Below are 26,269 nucleotides of genomic sequence, written 5' to 3' on the forward strand. Positions count from 1 at the left end.
TTTTGCTGCTTCAGCCAGCCTCTTCATATGCCAATTTCTTTCTTTACTACACTTGTTACCTTCTTAGCTTGTACCTTATATTCTTCATGCTGCTGATGGGTATCCTGTTCTTTATACCTTCTCCATAACATCCTCTCAAAAGTTGTTCCTGCATAATTCCATGATTCATCCTTTTCATTCCTACTTTATTTATCCTCCAAACAGTAAGAATACAGTACCATTTCTCTAAGCAATTTATTTCATACCAAATCCCAGGCACTACTGATTTCTCTGCCTTTCAACTGATTGAGCCACTGCACATCACCAGTCTGTTTCCTTAAATTTTCGTAGTCCCAACTTTGTAATTCCACACATCTCTTGTTCCACGGAACTCGTACCTGGCTAGACACTTCCCTTGTCAAAACTACATGATTACTCTCTCCAACTGGTGGCATCATAGTGATATCTTCTATTATCACTATATGAGTTGACATGATTAAATCTAACACTCAAGTCCCTCTTGTTGCCTCAACTACATGCTGCGTAAGATAATTATCTCTGAGTAGGCTCAAGAAACTTGATCTCCTTACTCACACATGATATTTCCTGTTTCCAGCCAATACCTCGATAATTAAAGTCACCCATTATTATAACCCTGCTGTCACTCATCAGTCTCATTTGTCTGAACGTTTCCGGATCTTCTCCCTCTGCATTTCTTGGCCTGTAGCAACATCCCACTAAATATCTGAAATTTGTGCTAAACTCAACTTCACACTGAATGACCTCAAACTCACTGTCATTATTAATTTCTTCAAGTTCTACCTTAAGATGACATAGCTATTCTGTGATCACCAGTAATACACCTCTCCTCTCCTTTTTTATCTTTTGCCTTTTTGAAAAATGCTGTAGCCATCACATTCTATTCCTGTAAGCACATCATCATCTGGTTAACATGTCTCCCTGACACCACTGATTTGTAGATTGACTAACTGCATCAGGCCACAAATTCTGCACCCTTATGACTAAAAATCCTTGCATTGTTGTATAAGCACATTTGCTTTCCTCTGATTCCTTTTTCTTTCCCCTAATTCCTTATCCCATCATTCCAGCAGTTTGACTTAGTTGATCTCATTGAGACCATCCCTGTCTTGTCTTCTGTTGTCTCTTATCTAACAATTTTGGTATCTTGCACTCACCGTCCCACCATCTGATTTGCATGCTCACCTCCTCTCATCAACAACAATTTACCCAGCTCTTCACTTTTGCTCTCACTCAAATGCAGAACATCCATAGTGAACAGCTCTCGCCTACCTTCAAATTTATCTCGCATATCAACTAACTCGAGTCTTTTTTTCCTGCACATTCTAGCTATCTTGCTATTCATGATCATTGCTCTCCACTATCGTACCTTGGTAACACTCACAATTTTACCATTAACACTCTTTCTCTTCACTGTCTATAGCAGCATTCTCTAATCATGCACTTCCTTGCAAGTAATTTGTTCCAACCAGCACAGTCATCTCTTCTGCATCTTCTCTCTGCTGCACAGCCTCAGTTACTCTTCCTGTTGTTGCTCCCCCCTCAGACATATTTTTGACACCTGCCATACAGCACTGCACTACTTTCCACTGTTCCACTGCAGTCATTCATCTCTGACTTATCTGTCACTTTCCTTCCTTAGACTTTGTCCTTTGTGCTGTTCTTTACTGGGATGAGGATAAACTTGTACACTTTTAAACGTGATCTTTTCGCATTTCTCACAAGAAAGATCTCACTTGATTTCGCTTCACACTTACTTTTGGTAATACCTACATCTCCAAACAAGTTCAAATTTTTGGTTTTTGAACACATGGAATCGTGATGTATTTGTATCAGAAAATAAATCCTAACACCATAAATCCCAAATCAACCCCAGTCTCCCCAGTGTTAGGACACTGTTCTCATATTTAGTAAGCTTCACTACAGATACTTTTTAAGAATGCTTGATGCTTTTGCATAAGAGTGCAATCTGTTTCATAGATGATTGCTCTTTCACACACTCACTATAAACACTTTCCCATGGATTTTTCTTCTGTTTATGCACCTTTTGCAAGTAATTTTGTGGTATTTTTCTGCTTCAACCATTCCAAGTGGAGGAACGGTTGAACTGGGCACAACCATTCCTCCACTTTCTTGTTAAGCCTGGAGTTCATCTTCAAAACCTATCTTGCCCACTGTTTAAGCTGATCTTTCATTCCATCCACCTCTGTTCTTTGTAAGCCATCCTGTATTTTCTTTCTCCTGGAAATACAGCTTTTAGATGTTCAAGAAACAGGTAGGGTTTCTATTTGCTTATTAATCTCTACTCACACATGGAAGATGTGCTGGTAACTTTATTTTTAATAATTCTGCCACTAATACATCTGTTCACTCCCATATTTTTTCTCTTAACTCATGTTTGTGGTCTCTGGTCCTTGATAAGTTATTTTATTTCTAATGCAACTCTCAGATCTGCGTATTAAAATTAGACGAATGGAGTATATATTTTGCTAGTTTAGTGTTTGGGCTAATTTCTCTCTCTCTCTCTCTCTCTCTCTCTCTTTCCCCTAAACTTATTCAGTTGTCTCCCAGCTTACCATTGTTTATTCCTTTGTCTGTGTCCATATTTAATTTACTGTCTTCAATTAAAATTATGAAAAGCTGAAATATTTTACTCCTCCTCTAGGTTCTCCATTGGGAATGCAATTGACATTTTCCATGTTCCTGTCTGTTTTCATAGATTTTTATTGCTGATTTTCATGTCAAATTTTTTACATCAGTTATTTCCTTTTAGTTAAGGAATCTTGAAGATTTATACTGGATTTAAGACTAACATCAATTGCATAAAATAATCAGCTGAGATTAACTTACAGTTTTTGATATCAGGTTTAGTGCCCCTTTACTTCCTAATGTGATCAATATAGATGATAAATAAGCGAGAGATAGTGAATACTTTTTTTTTCACTTGGTATTACATTAAACCACTCTTATACCTCCTTCAATTGTAATTGCTGACAGACAACTTAAATATATAAAGTCCCATTTACACCATGTAATTTTAAAGTTTTGAGCATCTTTTTTTTGTCATATGCCTTTGTGAATAACAAAGTGAATAACTCCCGTTTTTAGCCTGAACCCAGCTCCCCCCCCCCCCCACTCACACAGCTTTCCTTAACCCCTCCTCAAATACGCTTGCCATAAATCTCATCCAGAACTCTTTATTTTCGGTTTTAGCAGATTGGTACTATAACAGCTCTACTTCAATTGCTCAATTTCAACCTTCTCACCATGGCTTCTGAGTGATGCATTGCAGTGATTTTTCTAACTTCGATATCTCCATATAGAGTGGGAGTGAAATAGATGTGCAATCTTAATGGATGAAGAGATAGATGTGTATGAGAAGGAGGAGGAAGAGCCATTGCATAATCAAGCAATCCATAAGAGGATGATGATAGGGAAGGAACATTATGAGAATAAGGATGTGAGGAGTTGTCATATAAAGCACAGGCCAGAAAAATAATGCATGTTGTATTGGAGAGCAAATTATGGAATTAGATTAAGGAAAGAAATTGGCTGCACAGACTAAAGGTAACAGAAAAGGATTTTTGTTATTACACTGCAAGTAAAAGAAAGAAGAATGAATGCGGAAGAATAACTACTGAATACAGAGTGTACATGCGTCAGAAGTGATGTGATTGTTCAAATAATGATCATGCACTTTATTATAATCTGTCAATCTGGTGTATGTAACATGGCACACAGTGCTACCACTACATTGGATGAAGAGATATATGCACACGAGAAGGTGTTAGAGCTGTTGCATAAGGTTGATAAGAATTCAGGAATAAGGACCAATTGGATATCTGCACATATGCTAAAGTAAATGTCAGCTGAACTGATAATCTCTTAACATTTGTATAATTTGAGTCTTAGGTCACGAAAGATCCCACAGGAGTTGAATCTGTGACAATTCTGTTGTATACGGGGGTTGCAAAAATTGCTGTAACTACCAACCCACCAGTATCTCTGGAGTGTTAGTGAAGATTCTTTAAAAAAGTTGACAAGAACTTGCATACAGAAGTGGGTTGACAGACATACTTTTAAAGAAACAGCATGGGTTTACTAAAGAGAGTCACATCAGATCAGTTTGCTCATATTTTATAATGTTATGGCTGAGTTGGATAAAGGGAGTGGATACATTGATAGTGTTGGCGAGAAGATATTATTTGAAACTGTTGCATAAATCAGAGGTTACAGGATTGAGGTGTCCAGTAGTATACTCCAGGAATCATTCCTTGGACCTTTTGTTGTTCATTCAGTAACAACTTCATTCATTTGTTGTGAACTGATCGGTTTGCGACTTTGCCTGATCTTACTCCCAAAGATCCGGTTTCTTCAAAATGACTAATCATTCATCACAGAGTACATGGAGATAGTGGACCTCATCAACATTTCTTCAGGCGATGAAATTCATGAAGTGCTGCAATACCATTGCAGTTGTTTAGGTAGTACAGCTTCATGAGCAAAACACATTGAGGCAAGGTTAGTGCCATTATTGTGGACAGTATTAACAAATGTTTAAATTTTATACTTAAACATATTTGAAATAATACATCTGTTTGTTTGTTCTCTTAGAGAAACTTGTGCCATAAGTACATTACTTATTTACATAAAAACACAAGGCATAGGTAATATTATTTATTTGTTTAGAAGTAAATAACATCACCAGGATTTTTTTCTGTTTCAAATCAATCCATTGTTTGTGTTCTACATTGTAGTTAACTGCCACAGAAGATGGTAAGTTTCGGACTGAAATATCTGGCCTTCTAAACAAATAAATAGTGGTACCTATGCCTTATGTTTTCATGTAAATAAGTAATGTTCATCTATTTAGAAAGTTAAGTACATTAATTCTCTAGCCAGCGAGAGAGAGAGAGAGAGAAAATAGTAATGGAAGTTTATTCTTTAACATATGCTCTAATATTGTAGCATTCTGTGGAAAGTTATAAGGTATTGGATGCAAATTAGAGTTAAAAAGATAAATATACAGGATATCCACATTTGACCTCCCTAGTTTCAAAAAACAGTAAAAAATTGAAATGCAGATATATGTAAGGTTTGGGTTGTGCAAATGTTCCAGAGACAAGTTTCATCCAGAAAACCTGGTTGGCCGAGTGGTTAGCGTATCTGCTCTCCAGCCAAAAGGCTGCAGGTTCGAATCCTGCCATGGGCATGGATGTTTGTGGTTGTCTTTGAAAATACTAGTGGTGGTGGTGGGTAGTAGATGGGTGTAGATAATGATTGTAGCTGAAGAACTGGATGGAGACAGAGTTGTAGAGCAGGTGCTCTCCCTTGATGAGTCGTTGGACTCCCTGGAAGTGTCACGTAATAGTAATAATAAAAAAAACGTGCTGAGTGCTCCTCATTTGTACAATTTCGACACCATGGTCCATACACTTAAATAGTAGTAACACGTTGAAACTTGGGAGGTCCAATGTGGAAACCCTGTTTGTGCAGCTTACTTTTACTGGTTACAGTGTTTCTTTTCTGCTACTCAAGATGAATTGAATAAAATGCCCATAGTTTATTTGGAACTGAGTGAACCATAAACTATGAGAATTATTTACCCAATGGGAATGTGTGAATTATAGAATAAATTATCCTGCTATTCAATTCATTCAATTATCAGTAAGTTATGCTATTTAACCATACTGGCCTGGACATGTATGCATGTCCATAATTACATAGATGCAAAGTGTCCATTAGTAGAATAAATGATATGGATATGAAGCATATGTTTTTGATATATTTGATCCAACTACCTGGATCAAATATATCAAAAATGTTTAGAAAAAGAAATGTTATTAGTATTATTTCTTATCCTCCTTGCAGTATCAATAGTTCCGAATCAATAGTTATAAAAATGAATTTGTTATTATTACAGCAGCCTGCATGGTAGTAGGGAGATTCACTTAACTAGAACCTTCTGCCCATCTGCAGTACTAGTGTACAATAGGTTGACCAACCTCTTGTGGATGGGTTCTCCATAAAAATAAATAAATATTTATTTAAACTTAAACTCCTTAAGGCTCCTAGAATTCACAACACATTCTGTTAATACATTCCATTTAACTGCCAATCTATATGCAAAAAATTTAGTTCTCCACACCTCTACGCAACTTTCAGGAATGGCTTCTCGTTCTTTTTGTCTTATCTTCAATTATTTATGATTGTTCTATACTAAACCAGCAAAATCCTGTCAGCTGACTTCAGTGTCCCTATCGTATTGTCCTGTTTTCCACCTATTTATGAAACTGCAATTTACATTCTCTCAACTTCTCTCATTAATCAACATGCCTGAGTCTTGATTATTGCCTTAGTAAATCATCTCTGAACACTCTTCAGTGTTTAGACATCCTAATAAAAACTAGGTGACCAATGAGCACAGTAGTACATGTGTGGTCTGGCCACTACTTTTTAAAGTGGTAACCTCTTTATTATCCCTTTTTCAATATACTCCTTAACTTTAAAGCACTTGAAGTGTGTCCTCTAAACTTCAGTCCACCCATCACCCCCATATCTTGAATCCCATCCATTTCCTGAAGCACATATCCACCAGTATATCTTTGCACTTTCAATTACAACATATTGCACTTATTAAAACTACAACCCCACTCCACAGCACTTCTTATAATCCTCTTTGACTTTGCATCAATTAGCAAACAGCCAAAGATCCCCATTCGAATCGCAAAATATCATTAATAAATAAGTTAAATAGCAGGGATCCAAGAACATAACCTTGGGGATACACCAGTGAGTATCTTCTCGAGTATGGATACTTGGACATTGATTATTACTCATGTTAATGTTTAATGGCAAAAACACATCTAGAGGTAATTACTAACTAAATTTATTGAGTTAATAAATTGCTATGCCAATATTTTGCCTAGGTCACCAAGGCATCTTCATGAGCACAAAGAACTAGAAGTAAGCACGTACATTAATTAATCCACATGAGCAAGAAAGCAAACACACAGTATGAAAGGCAGGATCTTACAATCCTAATTGGCACCTTCTATGGGTCATCATCATCATCATCATCATCATCATCATCAAATTCCTGCCATGTACCCTCAAGGGGTGTACAGGATGTACAGGATATGACAGTACTACATGAAAAAATTACATCATTACTAACTTCCTATCTACAATTTTCCTCCAAATCAGTCTGTTACTTGTCAAGACTCCAACATTATCAGATCTTATATTTCTATCGTCTAAGGCACTTTGTACCGTATCAATCCACCTATATCTTGGTCTTCCTCTGGGTCGTTTTCCTGCCAACCTGGCAGAGAACACTTGTTTTGCTAATCTTTCCTCTCCCATTCTATTTAAGTGACCATACCATCTGAGATTAGCTCTGCTAACGCATTCCTGGATGCTGACAATGTCAAGTTCTTTCCTAATATCCTCATTTTTAATATGATATTGCCATTGATTCCATCTGTTCACGCCTCTAATCTTTCTCAGGACTCTCATATCTGCGGTCTCTAGTCTTTGGTCAAGTGTTTTACTTCTGACCCAGCTCTCAGATCCATAAGTTAAAATTGGTTTGAACACAGTCTTGTATACAGCTAATTTAGTGTTCCGACTAATTTCTTTCTTATTCCATATGAATTTATTCAATTGACTTCCCACGATACCAGCTTTGCTGATTCTGTTGTCTATTTCTATATTTAGTTTACCATCTTCAGTAAAAATTGTGCCTAAGTAGCTGAAATGTTTTACTTGTTCCACAGGTTCTCCATTCACAACACAGTTGACATTTTCAATGATTCTGCCTATTTTCATTGTCTTTGTCTTTTTATTGCTGACCTTCATACCATATCTATTACAACAGCTATTCAATTTAGTCAGAGAATCTTGCAGACTTGTAGCGGATTTATTTAGAAGTATAACATCATCCGCATAAAGCAAAGAGCTGACATTAACATCTCCAATTTTGATGTCAGGTTTAATACCACATTCCTTCATAATGTGATCCATATAGATAATGAATAACAGGGGGGATAATGTACATCCTTGTCTCACACCAGATTTAACATTAAACCATCTTCCTGTACTTCCTTCAATTCTAACTGCTGACTCACAACTCAAATAAAGACTAAGTATTGCTTGATATAATGCCCCATTGACACCATATAACTGCAGCGTATTGAATAGCTTCTCTCTTGGCACCTTGTCATATGCCTTTTCCAAATCGACAAAACTTAAATACAGATCTTTGTTATATTCCCATGCTTTCTCGACTATTTGTCGTAAAGTGAAGATCTGATCCTGACAGCCTCTATTTGGCCTGAATCCAGCTTGTTCTTCACCAAGCTTTTCTTCCACAATTCTTCTCAACCGTTTCTCAAGTATACTTGCATAGATCTTGCCAGGAACACTCAGTAGGGAAATACCTCTGTAATTCTCACATTCAGTTTTATTTCCCTTTTTATATATGGGTACTATGAGAGCTCTACTCCAATCATTGGGAATTCGTCCCTCTGTCCAGGCTTTCTGAACTATGCAGTGCAGCCACTGTAAGATTCTTATACCACCATACTTCAGCATTTCTGGTCGAATATCATCTACTCCTGCTGCCTTTCCACATTTCAAGCCTTTGATGGCTTTTTCTACTTCAAGTATGGATATGTATTCCTGACTGCATGCCTGGTCAGTGTTTTTTATCACTGTGCTGTCATCACTGCTTGTTTCATTTAGCAGTTTTTCAAAGTAATTACTCCATATTTCAAGGATATCTTTTTCTCCTGTTTTCATTTCACCTTTATCATCTCTAATTCCTTTTACAGCACTCTTTCCTCCATTCCTAAGCTTCTTCAACAACCTCCAGAATATTTTGTCACCTTCTTGATATTTATTTTCTATATTCTTGCCAAAGTCCTCCCATGACTTTTGTTTAGCTAGTTTTACACACTGTTTAGCTTTCTTACATTTGTCTCTGTATTCTGTAAGAGTAACAGCTGCCTTATTTGCCAGGAACTTTTGATATGCTTTCTTCTTTTCCTTCACTGCCTCTTTAACTTCCTGTGTCCACCAGGGAGTTCTGATTTTTTTATCCTTGCACACCAAGGCATCTTGGTGTGCAAGGTAATTACTAACTAAATTTATTGAGTTAATAAATTGCTATGCCAATATTTTGCCTAGGTCACCAAGGCATCTTCATGAGCACAAAGAACTAGAAGTAAGCACGTACATTAATTAATCCACATGAGCAAGAAAGCAAACACACAGTATGAAAGGCAGGATCTTACAATCCTAATTGGCACCTTCTATGGGTATAGTGATGAAAACTTGCTGAATGTTTCAAGATAAGTCTCCCATATTTTAGTTAAAGTGAGTTAGTCAACTTTGTTCAGATTCGATGAATCTTGTAATGCCATGACAGGTTCCAGAAATAATCTTTGATTTATATCTGTTCCTGTATAAAATTGTGGTTTTGTTCCATTGGATCCAGTCATTTCTATTCTTGGTGCATGCTTGGACATTGATAATTACTCATGTTGATGTTTAATGGCGATGTTCTGCTACTCCAGTACAACTGTATAGATAATGGACATAATTTCTGCAGACAGATATTGGTGGTTCTTCCTATTTGTCCAAAATATGATTGTTTGCAACAGTGTCATCTTTTGCTTCTTTTTGGTGAGCAGATAAGGTTACTTATTTTAAGTATGGCTTAAAAGAGTTTTTTTTTTGTTTTATGCCCTGGATAGGGAACGGCAATGGAATTTTTATGTTCCAGATTTTTTGGGGGGAGGCATTTTGGGAAGGGGGGAAGCCAATGGTGATGATAGTAGTGATCTGAGCAAATGACTATGGCTCAATTTAGTTATGGTTTTGATAACACATTATTATTATTATTATTATTATTATTATTACTACATGATACCTCCAGGGAGTCCAAAGACTCATCAAGAGAGGGCACCTACTCTACAACTCTGTCTCCACCACTCATCCACCAACTGCAACCACACCAACGCCATCTACTGCCTACCACTACCAGTATTTTCACAGACAAACATCCATGCCCAGGACAGGATTTGAACCTGCAGCCTTTTGGTTGAGAGCAGGCACACTAACCACTCGACCAGCCAGGCTGGCAAAGCTTGGTTGGTCGAGTGGTTAGTGTATTGCTGGGAGGAGTGGTAATTGTGATAGATGTACATCACATCACCATTCTTCCCCATATGATATAATTCCACATGATCATTCTTCCCCATTTTCTTCATGCTACTAACTTTCTTTTTTCCATAAATATCAGCAAGTCTCTTCTTTAGACATTCCATTTGACTCTACATATGCCAGAGCTCTTCCATTCAGTTTCCTTACTATTGTTACTAGCACTTTCGCCTGTTTTCTTACTACTTTTGGTCATTTTTGGAATGCTCTAGCTTATTACAATAGATAGTGTTTTCATAGTGAATCAGACTATACGAGAAAAATGAAATTTTTTAAATTATACTACTGGATTTTAACTAATGATCCCATCATACATACTCCTTTTTGTTCAAATCATTTACACTTTTTGATGCAACAATTTTTTCAGTATATGCACTGAGCAAAATTTGTTGCAAGACCTGATCTGACAGCTGAAATGTTCTTTGTCCTTACAAATGCAATTTTTGAAATGTTAACAACCAACAGGAAACCAGACAGTGACAAACACAAACTACAACAACAACAAAAAGATTATAAACATCATGGAACACCACCTATATCCAGTCTGAAAAAATGAAGCACTCTTAAAGGCTCATAATACAATTTAAAACACTGTTTTCTCAGCATAGTTAAAAACAAGTACTGCTGCATTCCTTTGTGCCAGATTATAATTATTATTCTTAATTTGGCAGACTAGGATAATTATTGTTAAAAATACCAAGCAATTTTATAATCTAGGTTTTAATCCTGTTTCCCAAGTAAGCAAATAGACAAGTAAGTCAAGTTTGCACCTGAACATGGTTCAGGCAACTTGTGGTAAAGGTGGAGTAAGCCCTGATCACTTTCCTTAGTATTTTCCCCTAGTGCAAAGCACATCCCCTTGTGCAAATGTATGATGCTATGCATTAAGGGCAAGGGCCACTACCCAGACCGGTTTTGACCTTTATTGAGGTCTCATCAGTGGGAGCCAGACCCAAAAAATGCCAAGGTTGAAGTAATGCAGAGCTTATAAATTTTACCTAAACAAGTTGGCACAAGGTGCTTTGACCTTATTAAATAAAAATCTCAGGATGAGAGTAAGATGTAGAAAATGAGCACAGTAGTACATGTGTGATCTGGCCAATACTTTTTAAAGTGGTAACCTCTTTGTTATCCCTTTTTCAATATACTCCTTAACTTTACAGCACTTGAAGTGTGTCCTCTAAACTTCAGTCTGCTAGCCATTACCCCCAAGTCTTGAATCCCATCCATTTCCTGAAGCACATATCCACCAGTATATCTTTTGCACTTTCAAGTACAACATATTGCACTTGAATAAAAAAATAAATAAAAAAAAATTTCTATAGAATGATTATTATTCTGATCTGTTAAATTCCTTCTATATTGTATCTAGTACTTCATGACCTTCTGTTGTCTGCTTTGACAATTTAATGTTGTCACAGCATCCATCATTATTATATAAGAAATGTGTATTTTAATAGTTTATTTTATTTATTTATTTATTTATTTTTTACAAAGTAGCTAGGATTTATAAAAACTAAAGTTATCTTTTTGCAGTTACTGTGCAAAGTGTTTCTATATTAGCATCTTTATTATCCATGTCTTGGGCAATGGCTGGTTATCAACGAGCTTCAAGATTTTCTCAGGAAGATAAAAAAAATATGACGTGGTGCGGAACTGTGATAAATATGCTTTGGCATTTTTTTGCTATCTCTGCCCGTGTTATTTCTTTAGGACTGTTTGCTTCAGTATTTCCTGTTGTGGCACTTATTATTTGTACAGCACACTGGATCTTTATGACAGCTTGGATTATAAATATGAAGACAGACTTTTGTATAAATAGGTAAGAAAGTTGTTGACTTTTATAATTCATAATCAGTTGCAGAATCCTTTTCTAAACATTATAATTTAGCATTGATAAACCAACTTTTGCTAAGATGTTTAATTCTTTCTCCATGGTCTCTCTTGCATTTATCTGTGATCAAGAACCTTTGCCCAATTTTAAAAGCAGGAGGGAAAAACAAAACAGTTGTTGGGGGGGGGGGGACTTTTCATCTCTATCTAAAACTAATTAATCCTATCCTAAAACATTCTAATGAAGTTCCATTCAGATGCTAATTTTACCTTATGTAAAATTCCATATAGGATTATTTTCTTCTATTGCACTCTTTGTAAATGGATGCCTGACACATGATTTGCTATATTAGACTTTCTATAATTGCACATATGTTCTCTTGGTTTTATTTCTTTTAGGTACATGCTAACAGTTCTTTCCGTCTATCCAAAGCATAATTTGTGAGCACTTTATGTCGACCTGGGGATACCAAAATGTAATTGTGGCTCTTAAAAAAATTTGTATGACAACTAAATCATTGGCTTAGGCATATAAGGACAGTGTTGTCATAGTGAAGCAAACTGTACTGGAAAAATGAATGTTTTAATCATATTATCTACTTGATCTCAGCTAATGATCGTATTATACATGCAAAATAAAAAGTATATTACACATGGTGGTTACTTTTGGATCCAACAAAATTGCTAATAAGCTTCAGGTTTTGGATGATTTCTTTGATACTACTACAAAACCATCTGATATGTGAGATACAAAGGATTCGCATATTCATTGCAACTCCCCTCCCCCATTTTTTTTTTTTTTTCCTTCTTAATAGTGGACAGACATACTGTTAAGCAAAAGAGAGAGGGAAAACACATTATAGTTAAAGAAAGAATTACACAGTGCTAAATTTAATGATATTAGCAACAGATGATTTATTATTATCATCTAACACCTCCAGGGAGTCCAAAGACTTATCGAGGGAGGGCATCTACTCTACAATTCTCCACCAACTACAATTAACTGCATCTACACCAACACCATCTACTGCCTACCACCACCATCACTAGTATTTCCACAGACAATCACAAACATCCATGCCCATGGCAGGATTCAAACCCACAGCCTTTTGGCTGGAAAGCGAATGCACTAACCACTTGGCCAACCAGGCTGGCAACCATTTATTCTCTACTAGCATGTGATAGATACCTTTTTAAAGCTAATACTATAAGAGAGGCTTTGTTGATCAAGTCCCACTTCACTTTGATCCTCTGATTTGTGTAAGCAAATCATATATATATATATGCATTCAGGAACATTGACTCAGTTGTTTTGATACATTTTTATAAAGAGATTTAATGACTAAAACCGAGAATAATTGTAAGGCTAACATTACTAGTTTCGGCTTTTGACAGCCTTCTTCAGGTGTCTTCTAAAAATAGGAAACAGCAATAAAAACACTGAAGTTTAAAACTGAGAAGCACAGGAAAATTGCAATACATAATTGACATGAAAAAACGTTGTATTTACTACTAATTAAGGGGATACAAATCCCTTGTTGTTCAACTTCCAGTAAGCAAAACTCTAAGATCGAAAACTACGAATCTATGAGTTTCATATATACCGAAAAACTATCAGCAAATCCAAGTGTAAATGACCATTTGGTAGTACTACACCAAGGCAACTCGAAACAAAGGTGGAGCAAGCTCCCTCACTATCCTTGATATTTTCTCATAATGTAAAAACACAGCCCCTAGGGGATATAATACTGTAATTACATTATGAGGAGAGGTCACTACCCAGACTGGTTTCAACCTTTTTTGAGGTCTCATCAGTGAGTAGGTAGACCTGGAAGATAACAAGCGTTTAAATGAAAAGAACTTGCATACCTTTACTATACGAATGCCATAAAGGTGTGTTTGTATATTATAACATAAATTGAAAGCCAAACAGCTACTTTTCTGGCATCCTTAATAATAATTAAGGGGATACAAATCCCTTGTTGTTCAACTGCCAGAAAGCAAAACTCTAAGATCAAGAACTACGAATCTATGAGTTTCATATATACCGAAAAACTATTGGCGAATCCAAGTGTAAATGATCACTTGGTAGTACAACACTAAGGCAACTCGAAGCAAAGGTGGAGCAAGATCCCTCACTATCCTTGATATTTTCTCATAATGTAAAAACACAGCTCTTTAAACGTTGTATTTACGTTTAAGTTGTTCTTTCAAACGTGGCATTGTTCGTTGAGTGCACTTACAGACTCTCGTGCATGCCAGTACTGAACAACAGCAGAGTGGCTATCAGGGATATTGTGGCTCAAATTGTTATTTAAATGTTCACGATTAAGGATGATTTCTCCGGACTTCACAATTTTTCTTTCAAACTCATCATGGCAATGAAAGATGTTTTTGGATCTATCCCAGCAGACTGAATGTCCCTGGTGTTCATCATCAGGATTGTTCGAGAAAAGAACATGACTAGACAAGGCACTGGCATGTGTTCTTTTGTAAGAGATGTCTCTCTTGTGTTCCTCCATATGTAATTGAATAGATTTATTTGTTTGACCGAAATAAGGGATATTACAATCACACCATATCTTATATACGTCAGGATATTTCAGATTATGATGATGAGACTTTGGATGGCTTACTAGCAAGCAGATTTGTGGAAGTATAGTGGATAAGGTCCTGATATTGTACTTCTTAAGAACTTTAGCTAATTTTTTGGAAACTGAACTGATGTATGGGATGGAGATGGTAACCTTAAAGTTGGTTATTTCTTCAGTGCAGTGGCTAGGAGGATTTAGAAGAAATTTTTTAATGGTTTTGTCAGAATATCCATTTTGTCTAAAGACATGTGAGAGGTAATTAATTTCTTTTTGAAGTTCATCTGGGTCATTCAGTAGAGAGCGTGCTCTATGACCCAAGGTACAAATAGTTCCAAGTTTTTGTGGAGGAAAATGATGGGACTGACTGTGAAGATATCTATTAGTTTTGTAGGTTTTCCATACATTGAGATTCTAAATTTTCCAGGGCAGCGTGAAAGTTTTATATCCAGGAATAGTAGGGAATTGTCATATTCAAGTTCGACTGTGAATTTTATATTAGGATGCTGATTATTGAGATGATTAAGATAGTCCATGAGAGAGTTGTGGCCGTGACTCCAAATAATAAAAATGTCATCTACATAGCGTTTCCAAAGTTTTGGTTTAAACGAGAAGAATGATATAGCTTTTGTTTCAAAATCCTTGAAGTAAATGTTCGCAAGAATAGGAGATAAAGGGTTGCCCATCGCTAGACCCTGGTTCTGTTTGTAGATGGTGTCTTGATACCAGAAGTAACCAGACTTAATGCAATGGGTCAGTAATGCAAAAATTTTTTTTTTGGATAATTTGTTCTTTAGTAATATTAGCACTTCCTCTGTAGGGACATTTGTAAATAAGGAAACTATGTCAAAACTTGCTATTATGTCATTCTCGTTGATAGTTATATCTTTAATGTGTGATATAAAGTCCATGGTATTGTTGACGAAGGATGAAAACTTATTAGAAAAACACTTGAGGTATTTAGCATGATGTTTAGAAAGCTTGTAAGTCGGAGAATCGATACCTTCCACAATTGGATGAAGAGGGATGTTTTCCTTGTGGATTTATGGAACTCCATAAATACGTGGGATAAGTGGATGAAGAGAGCGTAGAGAAAGCCGAATGTTGACAGATAGTTCAGTTGTTGTCTTCAATAAATTGTTTGTATGGTTTTGTAGTTCTCGTGTTGGATCTTCCTGTAGTATTGAATAAGTATTATTTTCAAGTAATCGAAGCATCTTGTTATGGTATTCCTCAGAATCAAGGACTACTGTAGCATTGCCTTTATCAGCCGGTAATATTATTATATCTCTGTTGTTTTTAAAACTTTTTATAGCCTGTCGTTCAGCTGAAGAAATGTTATCTGTTGGAGATTTTGCATTTTTAAAATCTTTCACGCTGCTCTGGAAAATTTAGAATCTCAATGTATAGAAATATATATATATAAAAATATATATATATTTTTTTTTTTTTTTTTGTTTTCTGTAAGTCAAATTACTAACATATAACTAATATATTGATGGGCTGCTAACTAGGCTTAACTAATTAAAAATTACTTAGATAACACTTGGAAGGGAAGGGTATGAAGTTGAGTGAGTAGGCTTTACTTTCAATTTTCACATTAAATACTTAGCTGGTCCTCAATACAGTCAAACATAAGGGTGCCTATATTTGCTATTTGGACTCATTTACCCACATTCATTACATATTTAAAAGCTGGCATTTGTAAAAAAAATCAAAATAATAGTTTGCTCTTATTAGACACTGAAATTAATAATGATAATTTTCATTTTCACTATCATTTTTCTCATTATCAGTTTTTTTTCTGATATTTCTGATCAGTGGATTTATGTGCTGAACATGGTAGTATAGCATAATTAATGTTAATTATATTAGTATCATCCTATCAATAATTTTCTTCCAAATTTGTTATTTGTCATGTTTCCAATATTTGTGATCTTACATTACAATCTTTGTAGGCACTACAGCACTAACTACTGATTGCATCAGTTGATCTGGACCTTGACTCTACCTTTTGAAATTTATTATTTTTTATTTATTGTTTCCTGGAAACAAACACTTGCTTTATTTTCCTCAGTTATATAACTAAAACACATTAGATTAGCTCTATTCCATATTTTTGAATGCTAATGATATCAAATTACTTTTTATAATCATTGTGTACAGAATACAGTGATAATACAACATGAAAATATTACTAACTTCTTATTGACACGTTCTCCTGCAAATAAGTGTTATCTGTTAGGACTTCTGACTACATCAGCACATCTATTTAGGTCTTCCTCTGGATCCTTTTCTAGACATGCAGACATCAAACACCTGTTTTGCAAATCTTTCCTTTCTCTTAATTAGCCATATTACTTGAGATTATCTCTTCTCACACATTTCTGAATGCTAACAGTATCAAGTTCCTTTGTAATATATTCGTTTTTGATATGCATCTTCTATTGATACCATTTCTTAACTACTGTAATTTTTCTCAGAACTGTCATCTGTGGTTTCCTACCTTTCTTTGATCAAGTGTTTTATTTCTAATCCAGCCTTCAGATTTATAAGTTAAAATTGGTTTGTACACCATTTTACATCCTGCTAATTTAGTGTTTGACTAATTTTTCTCATGTTCCATACAAATCTATCATACCAGCTTTGCTTATTCAGTTAATTGCTTCCATATTGAATTTGCAATCTTCAATAGAAATGTTTTACTTCTTCTGTAGGTTTTCCATTCAGGATGTAGTTGATGCTTTCACGGTTCCTGGTTCTTTTCATAGTCATTATCTTTTCATTGGTAATTATCATACCAAATTTGGAATGCTTGCTCGAACAACCTGGGGTTGTGGTGCTGATGTCTTAAGGTCATCTGCACTATCCCTTGCATTGTCTGCAGCGAATACTGTGCCCCTGTCTGGGAAAGAAGTGTGCACACTAACACTATAGACACCTAGCTAAACTCTACCATGTGCACAATTAGTTGGACACTGAGAAGCATTCCTATCTAACATTGCTCCACCAAATATATGGAGAAGACAAGCCTCGATTAAAGTATTTAATAAAGTAATGAGCAACCTGCTCCTGCCCCTGCACCAGACTCTCATAAATCTACCTAGTATTCGCCTAAAATCACGAAACCCTTTCTGGTCCGTGGACGAACTCTCTTCAGCTGCCTTACCATCAACACTTGACGTGGAGAGAACAAAATGGTTTCCTGGTTGAAGATCCCTGTTCTCCAGCCTGGTTTTGCCCTTCCTAGGAAGATTTGGTCATCTATCAACAGGATAAGAACTTACCAGGCCAGATGTGGAGACTATCAGACCACCCTTACTGTTACTGTTTCCTTGTGGCCCAGACGATCACTCATATTGTGAATGACTGCCCAAGGCACCAATTTCATGGTGGTGGCCTCCAGGACATCCACCAGGTGACAAATGAGACCCTGAATTGGCTTTCTAGTCTAGACATTGACCTGCAGCTGCTTTTGCCATAAGAATAAATACTAAATTTATTACACCACTATTCAGTTTAGTTAAGGAATTCTGCAGGCTTGTGCTAAATTTATTTAAGAGTATAACATTGTCTTTATTTAAGTAAAGAACAGAGATTTACATTTTCAGTTTCAATATCTGGCTTGATGTTACATTTCCTTCATAATGTAAACGATCAATATCAGTTGAAATAACATGCACCCATATCCACACCTCATTTAACATCAAACCATCTTTCTTTACATCCTTCATATGCTAACAGCTGACTTACATCTCAAATATAGACTACTGGTTGGAAAATGTGAAAGAGTTGTTGGAAGAAGCAAAAAAAGAAGAGCAAGAGGGTGAAGTTTGAGTCTGTGACCACCCTATGATAGAGGTGAACTGAGAAGAACTATGATAGCTGCTGAATCAGTATGGAGACCTGTGGCCTGAGTTTGATGAATGGAAAGATTTGTGCATTGCTGATGGACTGCACCTAAATGTATTTGGAGTTTAGGTGTCTGGAGAGAGAGCTTTTGTTAACTGAGAGTGTGGAAGTGCAAAGTCAGAAAAACCAAAGCAATTAGGGTGGATGCAGACCTGTGTGTGTGTAAAGCTACTGAAGCGAAAATGAGCGTGTGAATGAACAAATAATGTGGAATCTAGTCTCTCAGGCAACAATATCAAATGGGATAAATTTCAGGATGTAAAGGTGGTTGGAGACCTAGGGGAATGCTAGAATGAGGGAACAAGAGAGAAGAGTTTTTTAGCATAGGATACTGCAACCTTGCCAATTATTAAAACCATTAGTGAGACTTTGCTAACAGCAGATGATGTAGTTACAGGGATAGAATGGTGATGGGTTAGTATTTCAGAGAGGATAGAGTAGACAGGACGGGGGGGGGTGCTGCTGACTGACTCCTAATCTTGTCTCCTAATCAAGCCAACAAGATTAGGGGTCAGTCAGACAGGTGGCAGTTCTTTTGAGTCAGTCTGGTATGAGATCAAGGCCAATAGGACAAAATGTAAAATTGGTTGCTGCTATAGGCTTGGAGGTACCAGAGCAAGTTGAATAATTATTATGAGGGGCTTAAACTTTGAAAACATAGACTGAAAGGAGGAAAGATCACGTGGCATAAGAGAATAGAGTTTGTACACTTAGTGAGAGAAAATTACATGAAGCAGAATTGTGACAGAGGGGACTTAGGGTATTGAGAGTGTTGGATCTTGTTAATAGAGTCAGAAGACCTGTCCATAATTAAGATGGCTATATAGCTTGCAATCTGATCTTGTGGTCTTGACTTGCGAGATGGCAAAACGTGGAAATTCCAGTTAAGAAAGGGTATATGTTGAACTGTAAGGCAGATAATTATGATACACTTGGAAGTCTTGAAGCAGTACCATTGCATAGTTCTGCATAGGAAGAATGTTCACAGTGCATGGGAGATAGCCAATGGATATCTGGAGGAAGCAATATCACACTGTATACCCAATATCATGAAAGTGTTAGATGGATGAGTGGTATCATTATTCACTGCAAAAAAGACTTGTGGAGGGTATATAAGTAGAAATATAACAAGCTAACTGGCCATCTTTTTTACCTATATATCTTCCAACATGGAGAAAGAAAGGTCACCAGCATGGAAAGGAAGGCAGAAGCAGATTATGAGAAGAAATTAGCCAAAATAGGTAGAAGAAAATCCCAGTTTTTCATTATGTGGCAAGTAGGAGGATGAATGAGTATGGAAGGATGCTTTTGAGTGCAGATGGTAAAGAGGTAACAGAGGAAGATGAAATTGTTGAACTACTGAGTGATTCTTTTGCAAAAGGTGGCAGAGATTGATGTGAGAACAGAGGTTGATAAATTGGAGGTATATAGGATAGTGTCAAATCTGAATACAAATACAATTGTGGAATTGGATGGTATATCGACTTGCATTTTAAAAGAATGTACAAAGGAGGTTCTCTTAGAACCTGCTTTATGAAATGAATTATTCTGCCCTCCTTCCACTCTCTTGGGACTTTGCCAAAGCTGAGACTTAATCAGAGGCAAAGTCCCAAGAGAGTGGAAGGAGGGCAGAATAATTCATTTCATAAAGGAGGTTCTAAGAATGCAGCAAATTATACCCCAATCAGAATCTCGGGAGCGGTAGTAAAAGTTCTGGAAAAGTTGGTCAAAAAAAAGAATTCAGAAATGGGTGGATAAGAAAATGATACTCTGAGGGGCAGGGTGGCTTCACTAAGGCATGACCTACCCTTCACAATCTATTAACTTTTTATAATAGAATTAGCTGAGTTGGATAAAAGGGTTTGGCTACACGATGATGGTGCTGAATTTTGCAAAGGCATTTGACAGGATACCACATGGAACTGTTACGCAAACCGCATAACAGTTCCATGTGGTATCCTGTCAAATGCCTTTGCAAAATTCAGCACCATCATCGTGTAGCCAAACCCTTTTATCCAACTCAGCTTCTTCTTCTTATTGTGCTATCTTCTATCGAAGGTCAGCGACCATCTTGGCGAACAAACTGCGCTCTTGTGCTAATCTGAGCAGTTGTGCACTGCTCTTTCCTGTCCACGTCTTGATGTTGTCAAACCATGATATTCTTTTTCTTCCTCTAGTTCCTTTGCCATCAATTCTTCCTACCAAAATAGTTTGTAGAAGTTGGTATTTGCTGTTTCTCATGATGTGGCCAAGATATGATGTTTTTCGTTTCTTGATTATTTGTACAAGATGTTTAGCTTTGCCAATGGATTTTAAGACATCTTCATTGGTAATTTTTTCTGTCCATGATATCTTTAGCATTCTTCTGTATAGCCACATCTCAAAGGCTTCGATTTTCTTGATGGTTGTCGCCTTCAATGTCCATGTTTCAACTCCATAGAGCAGAATAGACCACACGTAGCATTTCAGCGTTCGGCATCTGACTTCCATGTTTAGGTCTTTATTGCAGAATAGTGTTCTCATTTTCATGAAGGACTGCCGTGCAACTTCAATCCTTGTCTTTATATCTATTTCTGGATCCCACCGTTCATTAAGCCAGCAACCAAGATATTTATATCTTGACACTTGATCAATATTTTTCCCATTGAGTGTCAGTTTCATTGATAAGGCTGGATGTTTGCTGATGATCATGTATTTTGTCTTGTTGATGTTTATATTTATTCCCATTCTTTGGCTTTCTATGTATACTCTGTCAACGAGTTTTTGGAGATCCATAATGTTATCTGCAATTAGCACGGTGTCATCTGCATATCGTAGGTTGTTAACAATCTTTCCATTTATTGTGATTCCCTCTGGACATTCTTCCAATTCTTTTTTAAAGATTACCTCTGCATATATGTTGAACAGGAGTGGTGAGAGCACACATCCTTGTCTCACTCCTCTTTTGATGTTAATATCACTGGTGGTAATGTTGTCTAATTGAACGGTAGCTGACTGATTCCAATACAGATTTGTTATTCATCTTATGTCTTGTTTGTCTAGCCTTATTTGTTGAAGGATTTCTATTAAGTTAGTGTGTCTGACTTTGTCGAATGCTTTTTCAAAATCTATGAAACACATAAAGACAGATTTCTGTTTTTCTATGCATTTTTGTATCAATATTTGGGTACAGAAAAGGGTCTCTCTAGTACCAAAACCATTCCGAAAGCCGAATTGTGTTTCACTTAGAGTTTCTTCACTTTTTTCTATAAATGCGATTCTGAATTACTTTCAAAAATATTTTTAATGTTTGGCTCATTAGACTAATAAGTCTGAAGTCACCACAGGAATTCGCTTTAGGTTTCTTTGGGATAGTGATAAATGTAGATTTGAGCCAATCTGATGGAAATTCATCACTTTCATATATTTTATTAAATAGTTTTTTAAGAAGTTTGATGTTATCTGGTTCTATTAATTATAAAAATTCTGTTTGCACACCATCTGGTCCACTGGCTTTTCCTGTTTTACTTGTTCGTATAGCATTCTCTGTTTCGCATTTCATGATTGCTGGTCCTTGAATGTTATCTTTTATATTTATAGGCTTCTGTCTAGTATCATTGAAAAGTTCTGTTACATATTTTATCCAAATCTGTGCTTTATTCTCTTCTTCTAGAACTATTTTTCCATTTTCGTCTCTTAGAGACACTATTTGCTTTTTCCTCAGTTTTCCGGAAATTTCGTTGATTTTCTTATACAGATTGAAATTATCATGTTTCTTCTGAAGCTGTTCAATTTCAGTACATAAATTTTTCATCCAATTTTCCTTGGCTTCTTTTATTTTTTTCTTGATGATGTTATGTGTTTCTGTATACCTGGCTAGGTCTTTGTTTTTATACATTCCTCTTGTATCAATAAGAGAAAGAATCTCATCTGTCGTCCATTCCTGTTGTTTTATATTATTCACATAACCTACTTCTTCAATACTTGTTGTTACGATGGCATTCTTTAAGCTATTCCAAAGAGATTCCACACTTTTATTTTCTTCTATGTTAATCTGTTGTAATCGTAGGTTAAGCTGTGTCTTGGCACTTTTATTCATGTTCGGGTCTTTCAGTTTTTCTACATCAATTTTCTTTTTCTTTTGTGATTTTTTAATCTAAGACGTACTTCTGCAACAATGGGATTGTGGTCTGATGAGATATCTGCTCCAGGATAAGTCTTTGCCCTCTTTATACTACTGTGGAATCTTTTATTTATCAGTATATAATCAATTTGATTTCTGACAATATTATGTTGGTTATCTTGAGGCGATTTCCAAGTGTACAGTCTTCTGGGTGGAAGTTTAAACCAGGTATTTGCTATTGTTAGATCTTCTTCCTGACAGAATTGGACTAGGCGATCTCCTCTGTCATTTCTGGTGCCTAAGCCATGTTCGCCAGCAATTTCTCCATCACCCCCTCTTCCCACTTTTGCATTGAAGTCACCCATCACTATGTTTATATCATGTTTCTTTGTTAGGTTTTTAATCTCTTTTAGGTGTTCATAAAACTCTTCAACATCTTCTTCACTTTTGTCAGCTGTGGGTGCATAAGCTTGGATGATATTTATGTTAACGGGGTTTCCCTTAAGTTGTAACAGCATTATCCTTTCAGAAAATGGAATCCAATTTATTACTGATTTATTGATTTCTTCATCTACTATTACAGCTACACCATGTCGATGTTTGTTCTCATCATTCCCAGAGTAATACATGTCATATTATCTTGTTGACACTTTCCAGATCCTGGCCATCTTGTCTCGCAAATTCCCAAAATCCGGATGCCCAGCCTCTTCATTTCTCTTGTGGCATTTCTTAATTTGCCAGCTTCATACAGAGTTCTGACATTCCAAGTTGCAATTTTAAAAGTGGACACCATTTTGAGCCCGGAGATTCTTCGCACCCCTGTCCCATTTAAGGGACGCCGGGAACTTGGGGCCAATTGTAAGGGTTTGCTCGCCATGGTGGTTGTTCTGGAGATAAGGTAGAGCAATAGTTTCTCCGTTTGCTTTCTGCTCCGCAGTATTACAGATGTACACAATATAATCATATTGCCATCTGCAAATCTCTGATCACAAGCTTTTCCGTCATCATTTGGCTTCAACCTTGTGTCAGTACTGACAATGCTGCTTCCCAATGTCAGGGGCAGTGACCCCAGTAGGTACTTATTTAATGGCGGCACTACTCGCCATGTCACCGAGTTGTCATTGGGCTTTGTGAGGTTTTAAGTGAGACAGAGTTGCCACTTCTGCTCCCTCACGCCCTGATAGCTCAGTCGCTGTTGGTCCACGGCTGCTTATTCGCCAGATTGCTCTGCTTATATCGCAGCTAACCTCCATATCTGAAGGCTGTTCCCCGATCCGCCACCTGGGGACACACCCAGTAGTAGTCAGCTCTGCCCCGGGTCCAACTCAGGGTATCCAACTCAGCTAATTCTATTATAATAAGAATATACAACTTGTATATATATACAAGTCTATATATATATATATGTGTGTGTGTGTATATATATATGTGTGTGTATATGTGTATATTAACACCATGATCATACATATACATTCCAACCAGTTGGTATGGAATGGTTTCCAATACTGGCTGAAGGTTGCCTAGAGTCCTGATGTATGCTGGATACTACATATTAGGTGGGTTGAATGTGTGCCATCCAGATTCTTGGAATTTTCATGCCGCCATTGTTGAGATTTGGGTGGTTTATCAGAATTTCGCAGGCTTCCTTAAATTTTCTTTCATACCAGGTTTTTGTATGGTGTAAAGAGCAGGTACTTTTCCAGTCGATTTGGTGTAAGGTGTTGAGAGCGTGATCTGAGAGGCCTACTTCACCAAAATGGTTAGATTTAATGTGTCTTATGTGTTCTTTCTTACGTATAGGGATTGTACATCATGTTTCACCAATGTACGGTAAGTTACAGGTGCAGTGGATGCAATAAGCTCCAGGATGTGCTAATGGGAGGAGAGGATCCTTAGAGGAGTTGAATATGTTTTTAAGTTTAGTAGGTGGTTTAAAGGTGGCAATGAGGTTATAATGGTGTAGGATTCTGTTGATTTTTTCCAATAACCCTTTAATGTATGGGATGGCTATGATTTTACTGTAGTCTAGATTTTTACTGTAATTGTTATAGCTGTAGTTTTACTGTAGCTATAACAATTTGCTGGTTGGAGCAAATTGTTATAGCTCTGTTTTTAAGGGTGTTAATGACTCCATATTTTTGTGATGGGTGGTGGTATGAATTAACATGTATGTATTGGCCAGTGTGTGTATCGGTTTGCGGTAAACTGTGAAGGATAGACTGCCTGAAGGAAGACGTGTGACCAGTGTATCTAGGAACAGGAGTGAGTTCTGATTTTCAATTTCGATAGTAAATTGTATGTGTTCATGTTGTTTGTTCAGGTGGCTAAGGAATGTGTTTAGCGTTTGTCGCCCATGCTGCCAGATAATGAACACATTGTCAACATATCTAAGCCACACTGTATGTTTTAGAGTGGCAGAATCAAGAGCACTTTGTTCAAAAGTTTTCATATAGAAGTTAGTGATTGGGGGAGATAGTGGCAAGCCCATGGCTGTACCTTCTTTTTGTAGGTAAAATTTATTTTGCCACATGAAGTAACCAAACCGTAGTATGTGGGCAAAGAGGGCCGTAATGTCGGGCGGAAATTTTTTCTGTAGTAGGATTGTGTCATTGATTGGGACATTTGTGAAAAGGGCAGAAACATCGAAACTGACTAATAAGTCATCTTTGTTGAGTGTTATGGTTTTAATTTTGTTTATAAAGTGTTGTGTGTTCTTTATGTAGGAGGGGAATGACCTACCAACTGTGGAATGTATAGAGTTAATATATATACATAGACTTGTTGTTGCTCCCAATGTAATTTTACAACCAGTAGATAATATTAATAATAGGACTCGGGCGTTGATGTATATTTTCATTTTTCATTTCTTATTTTATTTTATTTTTTTTGCCAGAGGTCAGGCCAATAATTGTTGTAACGGTTGGTCAGTAGCTTTAACAAACCATGTAGATGTGTTAAAGATACCAAGCAATTTTAAACCTGGTTTTACTCCATTTTTCCGAAGTAAGCAAACAGACAAAATGTCAAGTTTGCACCTGCAATATATGCAAGACTAGCTGATCCCACAGGTAGTGCAAGACCAACTTCCTGTGGGATCAGCTAGTCTTGCATATATTGCAGGTGCAAACTTGACATTTTGTCTGTTTGCTTACTTGGGAAAAATGGAGTAAAACCAGGTTTAAAATTGCTTGGTATCTTTAACATAACTATACCCAAGTTAAAAATACTTTCTACATCTAAACCATGTAGATTGTAGTGTAGCTTGTTTTCTGTATATAGTGCATATGCTCCATCAGATGACCTTGATATAAAGGTCGAAAGTGGATTTTAGTTTATATTAAACTAAAGTTTTACTCAAACACAGTAGTTGTCTCCATAATTTTCAAAAATGTATTCCGATCACCATGTAAGCCTAAAAGAAAGGATCTAACACAGAGTATTGCATCTAAGGTGGAAGAATTTCTTGGAGAAGATCAGTTTGTTTCCAGGAAGGGTAGGGGAAACAAGTCTGGAAGTGAATAAAAAAGTTAATATCTACTTAAATATAAAGAGCCAATAGGCTTCATTTCGGCGATATAAACATTATTTA

At 36.5% G+C, this 26,269-nt stretch overlaps 1 protein-coding gene across 1 annotated transcript in view; it reads left to right on the forward strand.

The window, feature by feature from the left end:
- The window catches only part of LOC150104476 (XK-related protein 6-like), a 144,489-nt gene that overhangs the window by 27,624 nt on the left and 90,596 nt on the right, over window positions 1-26,269 (forward strand). The window contains exon 3 of the mRNA XM_090395164.1: window positions 11,779-12,064. Coding sequence (XP_090251290.1) covers window positions 11,779-12,064 — 286 coding nt within the window. The remainder of the gene's footprint in view (window positions 1-11,778; window positions 12,065-26,269) is intronic.

The sequence above is a fragment of the Typopeltis vanoorti genome, chromosome 7 (assembly GCF_054136105.1).
Source record: "Typopeltis vanoorti isolate ZY-2024b chromosome 7, IOZ_Tvanoo_1.0, whole genome shotgun sequence".
NCBI classification, from domain to species: domain Eukaryota; kingdom Metazoa; phylum Arthropoda; class Arachnida; order Uropygi; family Thelyphonidae; genus Typopeltis; species Typopeltis vanoorti.